This window comes from Schistocerca gregaria, chromosome X (assembly GCF_023897955.1).
Source record: "Schistocerca gregaria isolate iqSchGreg1 chromosome X, iqSchGreg1.2, whole genome shotgun sequence".
NCBI lineage: Eukaryota > Metazoa > Arthropoda > Insecta > Orthoptera > Acrididae > Schistocerca > Schistocerca gregaria.
In genome coordinates, this window is record NC_064931.1 from 32,930,444 (window position 1) to 32,948,531 (window position 18,088).

Consider the following 18,088-nt stretch of genomic DNA (forward strand, 5'->3'; position numbering starts at 1 on the left):
ATTCAATCTGTATATTGAGCAAGCAGTAAAGGAAACAAAATAAAAATTCAGAGTAGGTATTAAAATCCAGGGAGAAGAAATAAAAGCTTTGAGGATCGCTGATGACATTGTTATTCTGTCAGAGACAGCAAAGGACTTGGCAGAGCAGTTGAATGGAATGGACAGTGTCTTGGAAGGAGGATATAAGATGAACATCAACAAAAGCAAAACAAGGATAATGGAATGTAGTCGAATTAAGTCTGGTGATGCTGAGGGAAATAGATTCGGAAATGAGACACTTAAAGTAGTAAAGGAGTTTTGCTATTTGGGGAGCAAATTAAATGATGATGGTCGAAGTAGAGAGGATATAAAATGTAGACTGGCAATGGCAAGGAAAGCGTTTCTGAAGAAGAGAAATTTGTTAACATCGAGTATAGATTTAAGTGTCAATAAGTCATTTCTGAAAGTATTTGTTTGGAGTGTAGCCATGTATGGAAGTGAAACATGGACAATAAATAGTTTGGATAAGAAGAGAATAGAAGCTTTCAAAATGTGGTGCTACAGAAGAATGTTGAAGATTAGGTGGGTAGATCACATAACTAATGAGGAGGTATTGAATAGGATTGGGGAGAAGAGAAGTTTGTGGCACAACTTGACTAGAAGAAGGGATCGGTTGGTAGGACATGTCCTGAGGCATCAAGGGATTACAAATTTAGCATTGGATGGCAGTGTGGAGGGTAAAAATCGTAGAGGGGGACCAAGAGATGAATACACTAAGCAGATTCAGAAGGACGTAGGTTGCAGTAGGTACTGGGAGATGAAGGAGCTTGCACAGGATAGATTAGCATGGAGAGGTACATCAAACCAGTCTCAGGACTGAAGACCACAACAACAACAGAATAGTTGGCCCGTGAAGTCGGCACGATGCCGCTTACCGCTTGCCATAGCAATCATGGTTGAGGCATGGCCTAGGCCCCACCCTCTCACTGTCACACGTGGCTGTCGTTTTGGCAGCTGTGTGAGAGTGTTTAGAGCATATTGTTGTCTCCTGTCAGTTCTCAATACTTCTTTATGGATATTTTCCATTGACCATTTCTCATATTTCATGTTTGAGCTATCGATGACTTACCCTTATAAGAAGGGCCACCACACTGACAATTTTATAAGAAACTTATTACGCTTATGATTTCAGTTGCTCCATGGATTGTTATATTTTCTTAAGACGACTTTGCTATGCTTCAGACTTGTTTTGGTTATCCGTTCACTTCGTGAACTCCGCTATCATTTACCTCTGGGAGTGCCTGTTTCTGCTGATCCCTACATTACCACCAGTGCTAGTTATCATAAACTATGTCCTGCCTACGCAGAGTAGCATACAAAAGTAGCAGCGAGAACTTTCTCATCATACAAGTATTCCAATGAAGCATGGATCAGAGTCTCTAAAGTTATGGCAACAGCAGTTGCTACAACAACAGCAACAAAAACAGTGGAAATTCCACCAGCAACAGCATACACGGCTGTTACTGCTGCTACAAAACCAACAACAGTCGGCAGCTACAGTTTGCACACGTCCCCTCTGCTTCTTTCTATGAGGTAAACGAGAGTTGGGGGGTCTATTTACGACTTTTTATTCTTCACAGGTGGCAACTCAGATAACTGACCCTGATCGTCAGAGTTTTCTCTATCTATCTTCTAGTAGTAAACTGTACAAAGCAGTGCAAAAACTACATTCACTCTTGGATCCTCATAATCTGACTTTTTCTGATATTTGTGGTTTCTGACTATTACAGTCACCAAACGTGGTTGCAGCTAGGCTAAAGTTTAATCAGTGTGTTAAATAACGAAAACACTCCTACGCAGCATGGACTGATGACCTATGAGGCTTGGAATGCAAGTAGGATTTTTCTTGTAACTAGTGTGGCACTTTGTATGTAGATTCCTTAATTCGTCATGTTGCTCTCGATCGAGAAATTAATGTGAAAGTTTGAGGGACATCTGTTCCCACCCAGATTGATATGATAAAAACTGCCAATACTCACAAGTAACTGTTTCAGCACAAGTTATGTTTCACAATTCCTCTGGTGTTGATGCTGTTTGTAGTATTAGGCCCCATTATGGTGTATAATCAACTGATGACTTCCAGTCAATGTCATCATCTGATTACCCAAGTTCTCGTTCGTATGGTAGTCCAATGACATGGGATTCAGTAGTTATTGCAGTAGTTAGTGATCCCCCACCCTCATCGTTGGTGGATATGCACAAGGGGAAGCTCTTTGTTTGCCATCGTTATGTCCCAAAACGAGTGGAGGCTCATGCACTGCTTTCCTCCACATCATTGTCAGAGGACTGCAAAAATGTTTGTGTCATTGTGTCCAGATTGCAGCCCACAGCATCAATGATGTCACTACCCTTCTCATGATATCACCTGTTTTGCATGCCACAAACTGGGGTACCTCGCGAGTATCTTCCTCAGCTGGCATGTATCAACAGCACTGGCTATCAGCATGCTACACACTATAATGCCGTGCCCATGGCAGCAGCAGATGGCATGCAGCATCTCATGTTGCAACTGGACATAAAGGGTCATATTGTAGTCTACGAGATGTATAAAAATGTACCTAAAGACACGGAAGCTGCAACAATGATGGGTCTGCCAGTGGTAGTGGGAATGATGCCACCTCCATTGCCAATGAGTCAGAGGAGGAGGAAGGGGATATCAGCAGGTCGAAATCCATGGGCTGTGCCATGGCACCTGGAGATGGAAGCTGCACTGGGGCCAGAAGCTACAGGCGACAGGAGGAAGGTGGATGGCATGGAGGAGGCAGCAGTGAGGTATGCTGCTGCAAGCAGGAGCCCACTCTGGGAATAATATTGCAATCGACCCTGCTGCGCAGCTGACAGGATGGTCACAACAGTGATGCTCCAACAGGTTTTGGGCACAACTGTTTGGCACGACGAGTCTTGATGTGGTTGTCAGTGGGGACAAGAGCATTTTTACTAAGCACATGACCCGTAAAATGCACCTTCGGGGAATAAAACTACATTTTTCTAGTTCGCAACGAAGGCCACTCGCCACGAGGAGTTGGAAAACCGACTTAACGTTCCGTTAATGCCCCTCCTGAGTTAGGGCCAATAACCCAGATGTAACAACGTAATTGTCACAATAGGGAATATAGGCTGCTCCAAATATTGTTGGTAACTTCCCGGGGCAGACGAGGTTCTAAAAGGCAATGGATTAAACTGGTAAGGCCCAAAGATGGTGTGGAGGACCACGAAAGTCCGACAAATTGCTTCCAATGGCAACTGCAAGTACGCATCATGCAAGAAAATGTGGGAAAAATACTGCCACCCCTACCCCCCCTGAAAACTTCGCCAACAACTCCACCTGCCACAGACTGGAATACAAATCTGTGATACATTGTTCATTGACTGTTTATTTAAAATCACCACAAAGGTGCACAGTACAATCAGGCTTCTGAATTGCCACCAAAGAAGTGACCCACTGACTCGACAAAATAGGAGAATCCTTGAGCCTGCCAATGCTGCAGCTGAGCCTTTACCTTGTCACACATGGTGAAGGGAATGGGGTGAGGGCGAGAAAATTTTGGGACCACCGACGGCTCAAGAGAAATTTACCTCGACATTTTCTGCCCAGCCCACAGTATTATCAAACAGTGGGCTACAGGACCACAGTAATAAGTCCAAATCGTGGAAAGGGATGGATTGAGACTCTAAATGCACTTCACCCATGATCTGAAAGCTAAAAACATAAAAGGCGTCAAGCCCAAGGATATTTTGCATCAATGGTGAATTGACCACTAACAGTTCGTCATTTCACATTCTTGTAATGCACTGTGGCAGAGAATTGTCCTTGCAATATGACAAAACCTGACAAGGTGGCTGTTGCAACTGTGGGCACCCTAAGATCCTGTATGTATCCAAATTAATGAGGTAACTGGTGCTTCCACGTCTATTTGAAAATCAACCAACCACCCATCCACAATCAACGTAAACAAAACATGCTGGGCCAACATATATGGGAAGTTAGAGGCACCTCAAGACTCCAATGAAAATACCAGGCTGTGCAATGACTGACTTATGGTATGTTGACTGTCAGAAACAGTGGCCAAGTTGCCTACCCACTGGCAAACCCTAAATGTGGCGCCACGTGTGGGCAGATGTGGCGAACATGAAACAAATGACAATCAAGGCAGAACTGTTGGATTGCTCAATAAGTGGAGGGGGTGCAACAGGGAGGGACCAAAAAATGATACTGGCAGGAATTTGATTCTCAACTCCTGTAGAAGGGGGACGGTTTTTGCAGGTGGCCACCTTTTTGATGGGAATTGTGGGTTACTTTATCATACACAAATGATTGGAAGGATTTGTTGTCTGCTGGGAGACTGCTCCACAGCTCACTGCACGGTACTAACCTACGCTGCTGGCCTGGTAAAGTTCTATTGGTGGCGGATTGCTGAAGAACGGGTACATAGCGAATGTCTACCAACAGCATTCAACCAATGGGAGTGTGGAAGGATAATCACGTGAGGCCTCAGTAGGTGGGGGCAGAGTGCTGGGCCCAGACAGGTCTGCCCTATCTGCAACCGGCTCCTGACCTAACGACACTCATTTTCCTGTGCTCTCCTGATCCTCTAAATCATTCAGCTGTTATGGCTAATTTCCAGTAACTAGCATCTTTCCCTTGTGTCTAAACATGAAACACAAGCAGATTATTGGTTAACAGAATTTTTTCTGCATTTCACTTAAGAACATAGCCTCACTGGATGTCCAGTCCTGTCTCATCCCTCCCATCTTATGCTATATAAGAATCCTTGTGCAACTTGGGGGGGGATTCTAGAATATGAACCTGAATGCTCAGACAATCTTGTAATACATGCATGTCAGCACTTTGGATGGTATCCTTTCAAATTAAACCTATTTTTTTGTTTTCAGAATTCACAAGGAAAAGTTACATGTTGAATGTTCTCCTCCGACTCCCCCCTCCTCCTCCCATTAAGTTAGGAAAGTAAGTAGGCAGAGTAATTTGGAGACCATAGATATCACAGGTACATAATCACAAAATTTATTGAACAGTGTAAATAGTTGTTTTCTTGTGGTTGGGCATCACACGCATACTAAATACAAAGAAAGACAATTTCCTCGAGGGTATTTGGTTAAAATGAGTAATTTATTTAGAAGTAAATAATGTACATATTTTAACTTTACAGACTGGTGGAAATGCTGTCTTTCTTTGACAATATACAGTTCATCTTGCTCAGAATAAATTCACTCTTTCATGGGCGCATTTTTTGTATCAATTCAGCAAAGATAATTTAATAATAGCTATCCTATTAGAATTGTGATCAACTGACTAATTTATTTTTTGATAGTTGTAGTTTTGTTATTTAGGACAAAAAACTATGGTAATATATAGATCATCACAGCATCTTTGAGAGGTATTAAAACTATGGTGGTATATGGATCTCCCACTTTCCTTTTGTGAGTTCTTATATGTTGCTATTACGCATTACACAAAAAATTGAACAAGGCTGTCTGTTTTTATTTTATGTTTTCTTTTATTCTGTTTAAAAAATAATTGTTACCAATATTAAAGTTTACTTACTGCACTGTTAAAGCAATCCTTGAAACTTTATCATGCAGTAAAGGTATGAGCTGATACCGGTCACAATAATGTATATTGCAGAAGCAAAGCACAGAGGTGGTAAGAAAGCTGTGAGTAACGGGCGTGAGTCGTGCTGCGGTACCTCAGTTGGTAGAGCACTTGCCCGCGAAAGGCAAAGGTTCCCAGTTCGAGTCTCGGTGGGGCACACAGTTTTAATCTGCCAGGAAGTTTCATATCAGCGCACATTCCGCTGTAGAGTGAAAATCTCATTCTGGAAACAGAGGTGGTAAGCTATATTCACAAAACCTCTGGGAAACCCCTCAGTTGGTGGTAAGTATGCTTCCTAAGGATCACAAATGACAGATTAATTTTATGGTAAGTATACCTCCCAAGCCCCTTCCAGAAACACTTTGGTGGTAACCATACTTCCCACTAACCATTAAAACGCCGTTGTTTGGTGGGATATCTACATCTACATCCATACTCCGCAAGCCACCTGACGGTGTGTGGCGGAGGGTACCTTGAGTACCTCTATCGGTTCTCCCTTCTATTCCAGTCTCATATTGCTCGTGGAAAGGAGGATTGTCAGTATGCTTCCGTGTGGGCTCTAATCTCTCTGATTTTATCCTCATGGTCTCTTCGCGAGATATACGTAGGAGGGAGCAATATACTGCTTGACTCTTCGGTGAAGGTATGTTCTCGAAACTTTAACAAAAGCCCATACCGAGCTACTGAGTGTCTCTCCTGCAGTCTTCCACTGGAGTTTATATAACATCTCCGTAATGCTTTCGCAATTACTAAATGAGCCTGTAACGAAGCGCGCTGCCCTCCGTTGGATCTTCTCTCTCTCTTCTATCAACCCTGTCTGGTACGGATCCCACACTGCTGAGCAGTATTCGAGCAGTGGGCGAACAAGTGTACTGTAACCCTCTTCCTTTGTTTTCGGATTGCATTTCCTTAGGATTCTTCCAATGAATCTCAGTCTGGCATCTGCTTTACCAACGATCAACTTTATATGATCATTCCACTTTAAATCACTCCTAATGCGCACTCCCAGATAATTTATGGAATTAACTGCTTCCAGTTGCTGACCTGCTATTTTGTAGCTAAATGATAAGGGACCTATCTTTCTATGTATTCGCAGCACATTACACTTGTCTACATTGAGATTCAATTGCCATTCCCTGCACCATGCGTCAATTCACTGCGGATCCTCCTGCAGATCATCACAATTTTCCTTTGTTACAACCTCTCGATATACCACACCATCATCCGCAAAAAGCCTCAGTGAACTTTAGATGTCATCCACAAGGTCATTTATGTATATTGTGAATAGCAACGGTCCCATGACACTCCCCTGTGGCACACCTGAAATCACTCTTACTTCGGAACACTTCCATCCATTGAGAATGACATGCTGTGTTCTGTTATCTAGGAACTCTTCAATCCAATCACACAATTGGTCTGATAGTCCATATGCTCTTACTTTGTTCATTAAATGACTGTGGGTAACTGTTTGGAACACCTTGAGGAAGTAAAGAAACACGGCATCTACCTGGGAACCCGTGTCTATTGTCCTTTGAGTCTCGTGGACGAATAGCGCGAGCTGGGTTTCACACGATCGTCTTTTTCGAAACCCATGCTGATTCCTGCAGAGTAGATTTCTAGTCTCCAGAAAAGTCATTATACTCAAACATAATACGTGTTCCAAAATTCTACAACTGATCAATGTTTGAGATATAGGCCTATAGTTCTGTACATCTGTTCGACATCCCTTCTTGAAAACTGGGATGACCTGTGCCACTTTCCAATCCTTTGGAATGCTACGCTCTTTTAGATACCTACAGTACACCGCTGCAGGAAGGGGGGCAAGTTCCTTCACGTACTTTGTGTAAAATTGAACTGGTATCCCAACAGGTCCAGTGGCCTTTCCACTTCTGAGTGATTTTAATTGTTTCTTTATCCCTCTGTCGTCTATTTCGATGTCTACCATTGTGTCATCTGTGCGACAATCTAGAGAGGGAACTACAGTGCAGTCTTCCTCTGTGAAACAGCTTTGGAAAAAAGACATTTAGTATTTTGCCCTGTAAGAGATTTACTTCCAACATGGGTACAACATATGAAGACATGCAGACTGAAAAGGTTGACATTGTTAAATTCCTGGGATTACAGATCAATATTAAATTAATTGGGGAAGAGCATATCACAGAACTGCTGAAGCTTCTAAACAACACCATATTTGCAGTGTGAGTGATATCAGTTGTCGGAGATATGAATATTAAAAAAAACTTGCAAACTTTGCTTATTTTCATTCTATTACGTCATAGCAGATCATAACCTAGGGTAACTCATTAAACCGAACAAAAGTTTTTGGCCTGGGAAAGTGTGTAATAAGACTTATTTGTCATGTAAATTCAGGTACATCATGTACAAACCTGTTCAAGAAACTTTTTAGTCTAACCACTGCTTCTCAATATATTTATTGCTTAATGAAATTTGTTGTAAGTAATATCTCTCTCTTTCCAAACAATAGCTCAATACATAGTATCAATACTAGGAAAAAGAACAATCTACATAGAGGCCTAAAATGACTTACCTTAGTCCAAAACGCACGTTTTCAACAAATTGCCAGCAATCATTAAAAACCTGGTTTCAGATGAAGCACAGTTTAAAGAGAGTTTGAAGACAGTTTGAAAGACTTTTTGTAGGCAATCCTCCTATTCTACAGATGACTATCTCAACAGAGACGTGTAACAATATTACGATAGGGAAAGTTGCTACTCACCATATAGCAGACATACTGAGTCACAGACAGGTACAATGAAAAAGACTGTCAGAAATAACCTTTGTTGAAAATAGACACGCACACACACATGCACACTGGGGTGGTTTTGAACCTCAAGGAATACCTGGCAGAAGGACTCTACCTCGCCGTTACCACTCCTCACACTCCTACCTTCCACATGCTGCCGAAAGTCCATAAACCCAACCACCCAGAACACCCCATTGTGTCTGATTATTGTGTCCCCACTAAGAGAATCTTTGCTCTCATAGACCAACACCCTCAACCAATTACATAGAACTTACCCTCTGATATAAAAGATATCAACCATTTCCTCCACCAACTCCCCACAGTTCCTGTCCCTTTACCACACGGTGCCCTGCTCATCACTATTGATGCTACCTCCCTTTACAGTAACATCCCTAATGCCCATGGCCTTACCATTATTGAACACTACCTTTCCCAACACCCGACAGATTCCAAATCAACAACTTCTTTCCTAGTTGCCATGACCAACTATATCCTCACCCACAATTATTTCTCCTTAGAAGGCATTACATGCAAACAAATCTGGGGTACAGCTATGGGCACCTGCATGGCACCCTCCTATGCAAACCTATTCATGAACCATCTAGATGAATCCTTTGTAAACACCTAGAATCCTAAACCCCTCACCTGGTTCAGATTCATTCGTTGACATCTTTGCAATCTGGATCAAGGGCGAGAATACCCTGTCCACATTCCTCCAGAATCTCAACAGCTTCTCCACCATTTGTTTAACTTGGTCTTACTCAACCCAACCAGCCACCTTCCTAGATGTTGACCTCCACCTCAGAGATGGCTATATCATTGCCTCTGTCTATATCAAACCTACTAACCACCAGCAATACTTCCACTTCGACAGCTGCCACCTGTTACATTCCAAGGAGTCCCTTCCATACAGCCTAGCCACCTATGGTTGATGCATCTGCAGTCACAAGTGGTCCCTCTTGAAATATAGGAGGGTCTTACTGCAGCCTTCACAGACCGTAATTATCCTCCCAACCTTGTACAAAAACAAATCTCCCTTGTCTTATCTTTCCAGTCTCCCACCACCTCACAAAGTCTCATCGTATGTCCACAGACGAGCACTCCTCTCGTAACTCAGTACCACCCAGGACTGGAGCAACTGAATTACATTCTCCACCGGGGTTTCGACTACTTCTCGTTGTGCCCCGAAATGAGAAATGTCCTGCCCACTATCCTTCCCACTCCCTCCCACTGTGGTATTCGACTGTCCACCGAACCTACACAATATACTTGCCCATCCCTACACACCCCCTGCTCCCAACCCCTTACCTCATGGTTCATATCCCTGTAATAGACCTAAGGTGCAAGACTGTACCATACATCCTCCCATCACAACCTACTACAGTCCAGTCACCAACATTCCCTGTCCCATCAAAGACTGGGCTACCTGTGTAACTGGTCATGTGATCTACAAGCTAAGCTGTAACCACCGTGCTGCATTCTATGTGGGCATGACAACCAACAAGCTGTCTGTCTGCAGGAATGGCCACTGACAAACTGGGGCCAAGAAACAAGTGGATTATCCTGTTGCTGAAATCAGTGCCCAACATGGCATCCTTCATTTGAATGACTTCCTTCACTGCCTGTGCTATATGGAACCTTCCCACCAACACCAGCTTTTCTGAACTGCACACGTGGGAAATCTCCCTGCAGTATATCCTATGTTCCTGTAACCCTCCTGGCCTCAACCTTCATTAGTCATCATCCTCAGCTATCCAGCCCCTTCCCTCTTCACATTCCAGCACTACACAGCCTTCACTTCACCAATGCACCCAGTCTTTTTACTTCACTCCTTTTTGTTACCCCCCCCCCCCCTCCCCCCTCCCCCTTCCTCCACCTATCCCCTACCCTCCGTCTAACCTCACGACTGCACCTAGTTGCCCTACCCCCTCTCCACCTCATCCCTGCGCGCTCCCCAGCAGCACTTCACTGTCCCCCACCCCTATCCTACGATCCCTGCCCCTCCCCACCCCAGCCTTCTCCTTACCCCCACCCAGTTGCCACTCCCATCATGCACTGCTACTGCTGCTTGCAGTGTGGCTTCAGCAGCCAGAGTGTGCATTCATGCAGTAGAGAGAGAGAGAGAGAGAGAGAGAGAGAGAGAGAGAGAGAGAGAGAGAGAGAGAGAGAGAAGGTTATTTCTGACAGTCTTTTTCATTGTGCCTGTCTACAACCCAGCATCTCTGCTATATGGTGAGTAGCAACTTTCCTTTTCATAATATTGTTACATTCCATGCATTGTTTGATTTTCTTAACAGGGACTGTTAGACCAGCTTAAGTAAACATGTCTCTATGTCTGTTAGATCTCAGTTTTGATAGCACTTGGTCACAACAGTCAAGATTAGGCTTTTGTATATGAAAAATTTATCAAAATCGCATAACTATGTTTTGTTCTGACAGTGTATTAATGCTGTAAATATACGCAGTTGCAGTTTACTGTAAAGTATTCACCTATTTTGTCAATCTCCTGACAAATGATCAGGGCAGTGAGTATTATATGCAAATGTTTCATGTTTTTTAGGTTATATTTTCTGAATTGTTACACACCCATAAGAACCATCTCATTTTTGGGTCTATGGAATGAAGACGGACTCTAATCTATGATCAAATGTACCTTTTTTATTACAGGCTTGGATACCAGTATTAATTTTCTTTATTTAACATAAACAAATAGCAGTATAAATATTTCATAATTTTTGTAAGTAATAGCATTCAGTACATAAAACCTATGCCTACACAAAACACTAAATATACCACTTCAGTAATAAATTAGTGACTAGAATATTATCACACTGCATCACCATTACAGTGCTTCAAAAACCTCTGCAATAAAAGAAGGTCTTTATTTTGGCTATATTTTCAGTACATACCCCTCATGAAGGTAACCTCATGTGAAACACATGTAAAATTAGGTACCAAATTCTGTAAAAATAATACTGCACACTATTAAATGTCTCGAAGAACATTGCTACCAGTCTTTGGAATCTTCTCTAAGGTTATCATACAATCCAAGTAGTGAACACAATGCTTTTTCAATGATAACAGCTTGTTCCATCACACATTTAATACAAACCAGTGACATAAATGGAATTTAATCACGAGTGGCACATATTCTTCTCTTAGTTGTTCTTCTTTGGTCGACGTCTTTTGAAAGCTGTAGCTTGTTTCAGGAGCTCTACGTTTTCATCTTCAGTAACAGGTGGCGAGTCCAATAGTCTCCTTGGCAGCATCAAAAGTCCAAGAAGTGTCAATCCTAAAACAAATGTTTTTACAACAGCATTTTTTAACACAACCCACTCACTGCCACATGACAAATTAATAAAGCTTCAGGCTCGAGCAAGAAATGTTTCTCCTCTATAAAGTGATGGGCTAAGAGGCAGCACCAGAAGATGGCAGAAGGGGTGAGGGTGGGCAGCAGGGTAGTGACAGAACACAGAACTCAGGCACCTGCCTAACACAACCTATTTCAGACCCATCCCAGCCAGGGCTACCCATGAAAGAAGTCACATAATATATCAACTTTGCTGCAACTTCTGTGCAGCCTTTATTGTCTCCCCCCCCCCCCCCCCCTTCAGCCTAATTCGATACACCTATCCATTAACCTACATCCACAATGTTCTCTCTGTGGCCTTCCCTCCTCCTCCTCCTCCTCCCCCCCCCCCCCCCAACACTCTTTTTTTTTATTTTATCTTGTACCAAATGAGATTTCTCCTGCCTGCACTTGAGTGAGCACACTGTTAACACATCCTATCCTATTCCTTAGCAGTCTCTTCCTATCCTAGCTATTGCCCTCCCTTCTCTTTGCAGCACATTTTCTGAAACCATAGCTACCAGTCCAATCTTATTTATGTGCCTGTCTACCACTTAGTGCCTCAACTATATGATCCTACCACAGCTGTGTCTCTGAATAGTGTATAACAGAAATCCCTATATGTAACCATGTAGCCAAAGAGCTGTCATTTAGAAACTATTTTTTGAAAGTACTGAAAGGCAGTTGTTAGTGTGCGTAGTAACCTATAACTTTGTGTAAATATTTTTGACCTGATTCCCAATTATATTCTTATTACACATGATTGAGGAATGAATTATTAGTTAATATGGTGTCAAATGCTTTAAATAATTTTTGCAGAATTGTTTACTGAATGCAAATATGCAAGGCAAACTTTCCTCATCAAAATAAAGTCACAAATAATACAAAAGCAGTTGGCTTATAACATATGATTTCCATTTCAAACTCTCATTCTTATCAATCTGCAGGCACAAACAAATTTTTAACATGTCACTGGCTTTTCCTTATACTCTATGCTTATCTACATCTACATCTACATCCATACTAGGCAAGCCACCTGGTGGTGTGTGGTGGACAGTACTTTGAGTACCTCTATCGGTTCTCCCTTCTATTCCAGTCTCGTATTGTTCATGGAAAGAAAGATTGTTGGTATGCCTCTGTGTGGCCTCTAATCTCTCTAATTTTATCCTCATGGTCTCTTCGCGAGATATATGTAGGAGGGGGCAATATACTGCTTGACTCCTGAGTGAAGGTATGTTCTCGAAACTTCAACAAAAGCCTGAACCGAGCTACTGAGCATCTCTCCTGCAAAGTCTTCCACTGGAGTTTATCTGTCATCTCCATAACGCATTTGCGATTACCAAATGATCCTGTAACGAAGCGCGCTGCTCTCCGTTGGATCTTCTCTATCTCCTCTATCAATCCTACCTGGTACTGACCCCACACTTGTGAGCAATATTCAAGCAGTGAGTGAACAAGTGTACTGTAACCTACTTCCTTTGTTTTCGGATTGCATTTCCTTACGACTTTTCCAATGAATCTCAGTCTGGCATCTGCTTTACCGACAATCAACTTTATATGATCATTCCATTTTAAATCACTCCTAATGCCTACTTCTCCAGCATTTCAGTACAATTTTCCGTTATTACAACCTCTCGATATACCACAGCATCATCCACAAAAAGCCTCAGTGAACTTCCAATGTTATCCACCAGGTAATTTATAGATAATGCGAATAGGTACGGTCCTACGGCACTCCTCTGTGGCACACCTGAAATCACTCTTACTTCAGAAGACTTCTCTCCACTGAGAATGACATGCTGTGTTCTGTTATCTAGGAACTCCTCAATCCAATCACACAATTGGTCTGATAGTCCATATGCTATTACTTTGTTCATTAGACGACTGTGGGGAACTGTACCTAACGCCTTAAGGAAGTCAAGAAACACGGCATCTACTTGCAAACCTGTGTCTATGGCCCTCTGAGTCTCGTGGACGAATGGCTCGAGCTAGGTTTCACACGATCGTCTTTTTCTAAACCCATACTGATTCCTACAGAGTAGATTTCTAGTCTCCAGAAAAGTCATTGTACCCGAACATAATACGTGTTCCAAAATACTGCAACTGATTGACGTTACAGATATAGGTCTATAGTTCTGTACATCTGTTCGATGTCCCTTCTTAAAAATGGGGATGACCTGTGCCCTTTTCCAATCCTTTGGAACGCTTCACTCTTCTAGAGACGTACGGTACACCCCTGCAAGAAGGGGGGCAAGTTCCTTCGTGTACTCTGTGTAAAATCAAACTGGTTTCCCATCAGGTCCAGCAGCCTTTACTCTTTTGAGCGATTTTAATTGTTTCTCTATCCCTTTGTCGTCTATTTCGATGACTACCATTTTGTCATCTGTGCGACAATCTAGAGAGGGAACTACAGTGCAGTCTTCCTCTGTGAAACAGCTTTGGAGAAAGACATTTAGTATTTCGGCCTTTAGTCTGTCATTCTATGTTTCAGTACCATTTTGGTTACAGAGTGCCAGGACATTTTGTTGTGATCCAGTTACCACTTTGACATAAGAGCAAAACTTTACTTATGAATTCATTGAACGCCTCTCGCATGGCCCTCCTCACACCACAATTCGCATCGCATAATTTTTGTTTGTCTGCAGGGCTTTGGCTATGTTTATGTTTGCTGTGAAGTTCCCTTTGCTTCCGCAGCAGTTTTCTAACTCGATTGTTGTACCACGGGGGCTCTTTTCCATCTCTTACAATCTTTCTTCGCACATTCTCATCTAATGCATATTGTACAATGGTTTTGAACTTTGTCCACTGATCCTCCACACTATCTGTACTTGAGACAAAACTTTCATGTTGAGTCGTCAAGTATTCTGAAATCTGCTTTTTGTCACTTTTGCTTAACAGAAAAATCTTCCTGCCTTTTTAAATATTTCTATTTATGGCTGAAATCATTGATGCAGTAACCGCTTTATGATCATCGATTCCCTGTTCTGCATTAACTGTTTCAAATAGTTCGGGTCTGTTTGTCACCAGAAGGTCTAACATGTTATCGCCATGAGTCTGTTCTCTGTTTAACTGCTCAAGGTAGTTTTCAGATAATGCACTTAAAAAGATTTCACTTGATTCTTTGTCCCTGCCACCCTTTAGAAATGTTTGAGTCTCCCAGTCTATATCCGGCAAATTAAGATCTCCACCCACAACTATAACATGGTCAGGAAATCTACCTGAAATATTGTCCAAATTTTCCTTCAGGTGCTTTGCCACAAGAGCTGTTGAGCCAGGGGGCCTATAGACACATCCAATAACCATGTTTAAGCCTGCTTTAACCATGACCTTCACCCAAATTATTTCACATTTTCAATCTCCGTCAATTTCCTTCGATACTATTGTACTTTTTATTGCTATAAACGCGCCTCCCCCTTCACTATCCAGCCTGTCTCTGCGGTATAAATTCCAATCTAAGTTTAGAATTTCATTACTATTTACATCTGGTTTCAGCCAACTTTCTTTCCCTAGTACTATGTGGGCATTATGACCATTTACTAATGAGAGCAGTCCTGGGACCTTTCTATAGGCGCTCCTGCAGTTTACTATTAGCACATTAATATTGTTATTCTCTGTTGCGTTTTGCCTACTCCTACCTTGTCGCGTCTCAGGAGGCATCTTGTTGGGCCTAGGGAGGGAATTCTCTAACCCAAAAAACCCACATGTGCACGCCACACGTACTCTGCTACCATTGTAGCCGCTTCCTGCGTGTAGTGCACGCCTGACCTATTCAGGGGGACCCTACATTTCTCCACCCGATAGCGGAGGTCGAGAAATTTGCACCCCAGATCTCAACAGAATCGTCTGAGCCTCTGGTTTAAGCCTTCCACTCGGCTCCAAACCAGAGGACCGTGATCGGTTCTGGGAACGATATTGCAAATAGTTAGCTCTGATTCCACACCGCGAGCAAGGCTTTCCACCTTCACCAACTCCGCCAACCGTCTGTATGAACTGAGGATGACCTCTGAACCCAGACTGCAGGAGTCATTGGTGCCGACATGAGCAACAATTTTCAGTCGCGTGCACCAAGTGCTCTCTATAGGCACCGGCAGGCAGGGCCACCTCCACATCTCGGATGAGACCACTCGGCAAGCAGACAGAGTGAACACTGGCCTTCTTCCCCGACCTTTCCAGTATCTCCCTAAGGGGCTCCATCACCCGCATAATGTTGGAGCTCCCAATCACTAATAAACCCCTCCCCCCGTGTGCCTGCTCGGACCTTGCTGATGGAGTGGCCACATGTCCACTCACAGGCTGAGCGGGCGATGCCACACGGCCAGCCTCCACATTGACCCTCCGCCTCCTGCACCGCGAACGCCGCTGAACCGGCCACTCCCCTTGGGGAGAGGGTGGCCCAACCGCACCCGGTATGCACAAAGATATCTCAACAGCAGGGATCATGGGCGAAGCATGTAACACCTGAGTTGTACCATGCGACGCACCAGACTCCCCACTGCCACTACACTCCGAGGCAGCCGCCTGAAAATGGCTGACTGCGGCCATCAACATGTTCAGCTGTTCGCGAACAGTGGCCAGCTCCTCCTGCGTCCGTACACAGCAGTCACACATCCTATCCATCCTAAGATACGAATTTACTGTAGAGAGTTAATCAACTTTTAACTAGACTGCTAATTCGCTGAAGGCGGTTGATAGCTGACTAAACTGTGGTTACTAGACACTTCTTGTTGAAAACAATAAAAATAAGCACTACCTGTCTCTCGACTGTATTCAAAACAAACATTAGCACTACTGGCACTACAGCTGACTAAAGGGACTCTCTCTGACTGTATTCAAAACAAACATGAAATCTATGGAACACTATTACTAGTACTCGAAAATTAAAGCTTACTAAAAGCAAAAACACATGGAAGAAGTGACAAGTAAGAAAAATACAGTTAATACTTAAATTAACGTAGCTCGCTGCACAGCAGACATGAAGCAGATGGCAGTTACGACGACAATGAGTAGTTCTGATTTTTACCGTCTAGAAATGTAAGTACTACAATTTAAGTTGTGTGAAAATGCACTGGATAGTAACATTAACAAAACACTGTGTAATACTGTGGAATGTTATTGACACCAGAACAGTAATGTGTACCATATCAAATCCTACACCATAGCTGCAATACTTTATCCCAAAATGGAAGAATGTGCGCGCACACTGACTTAAATGTCTGTTTCATAGTAGTTAGATATGAGACAAACATACTCTAATTGTGTATCTAATGCAGCAGATTATAATTTATTTATTTTTTAAAAAAATTATAGTAATATAATGGAATAAAGTAGTAACACACTAAAATGCTTTGTACAGGTCAAATAAACAGTTTCTTTTTTTCTCTTCATTTAAATACTTTAAAGAACGACACAAAAAGACCTCATGGGATGGCATGACTGGTGTCAATGAAACCATCTCTTACCTTGACGCATTGATTACAACACATTTTGCAGTCTAAAATGACAGTTCACAGTTGCAATGAGCAACATGACAACATTATTGACGATCTTTGACACTGCTGACACCCTACGGATGCTTCAACTCTCTTCTACGGACATTGTGAGCTAGCAACCCCACTGAACACGATTGCAGCCCTTTAGAGTACAGTGTGATTCCAGTTTTTTCTCTGGTGTACACAGTGTGGAACCACAACAGACCATTCAAAAATTTAATGTAATTAGAAAGTGATTGAAAGTAGCAAGGGATGCTTATGCTTTTCCAGCCCTCCTGTTTTACACCCTGCTGTGGCATTATCACAGAGGGGTGCTACAATGTCACATGTGTCCCTCTGAGGGCCCTCCAGTTCGACAATACTCTCAGTGACACCTGCCTACATTACATTGAGCACTTTAAAAATGTATCTCCACACAGATAACCCATGACAGTTCCTAGCCGCCTGCTAGTACGCCTGCCAATATAGGGAGGTGTCATGTGGTTGCCTACCTGCAGGCATCTAGGTTGCTCGTCATGGGTTTTCTCTGTGCAGGTACATTTTGAAGTGGTCAACAACAAGGGGGGGGGGGGGGGGGGCAGCATGTTGCTGAACTGGAGGGAGGAGGGACAGGCCTTAGAGAGACACTTCATCATTTCATTCATGCATGTGTCAATGTCACACCCAATCATGATCACACCATAGGAGGACACAGAACAGGAGAGCTGAAAAAGCTTAAGCATCCTTTGCTGCTTCATATCACATCACATTTTGTCAAATGGTTTTGAAGCATCTGTGGGGTGTCAGCAATGTCAAAGTTTGTCAAGAACATTATCCTGTTGCTCAACGCACTTTGA

The 18,088-nt window shown here is 42.9% G+C and overlaps 1 protein-coding gene across 1 annotated transcript in view; it reads right to left on the reverse strand.

Moving 5' to 3' along the window:
* Positions 1–11,088: 11,088 nt before the first annotated feature.
* LOC126298142 (uncharacterized) overlaps positions 11,089–18,088 on the reverse strand; it is a 29,254-nt gene continuing 22,254 nt past the window's right edge. Inside the window, exon 4 of the mRNA XM_049989458.1 lies at positions 11,089–11,706. Coding sequence (XP_049845415.1) covers positions 11,573–11,706 — 134 coding nt within the window. The 3' untranslated portion in view covers positions 11,089–11,572. The remainder of the gene's footprint in view (positions 11,707–18,088) is intronic.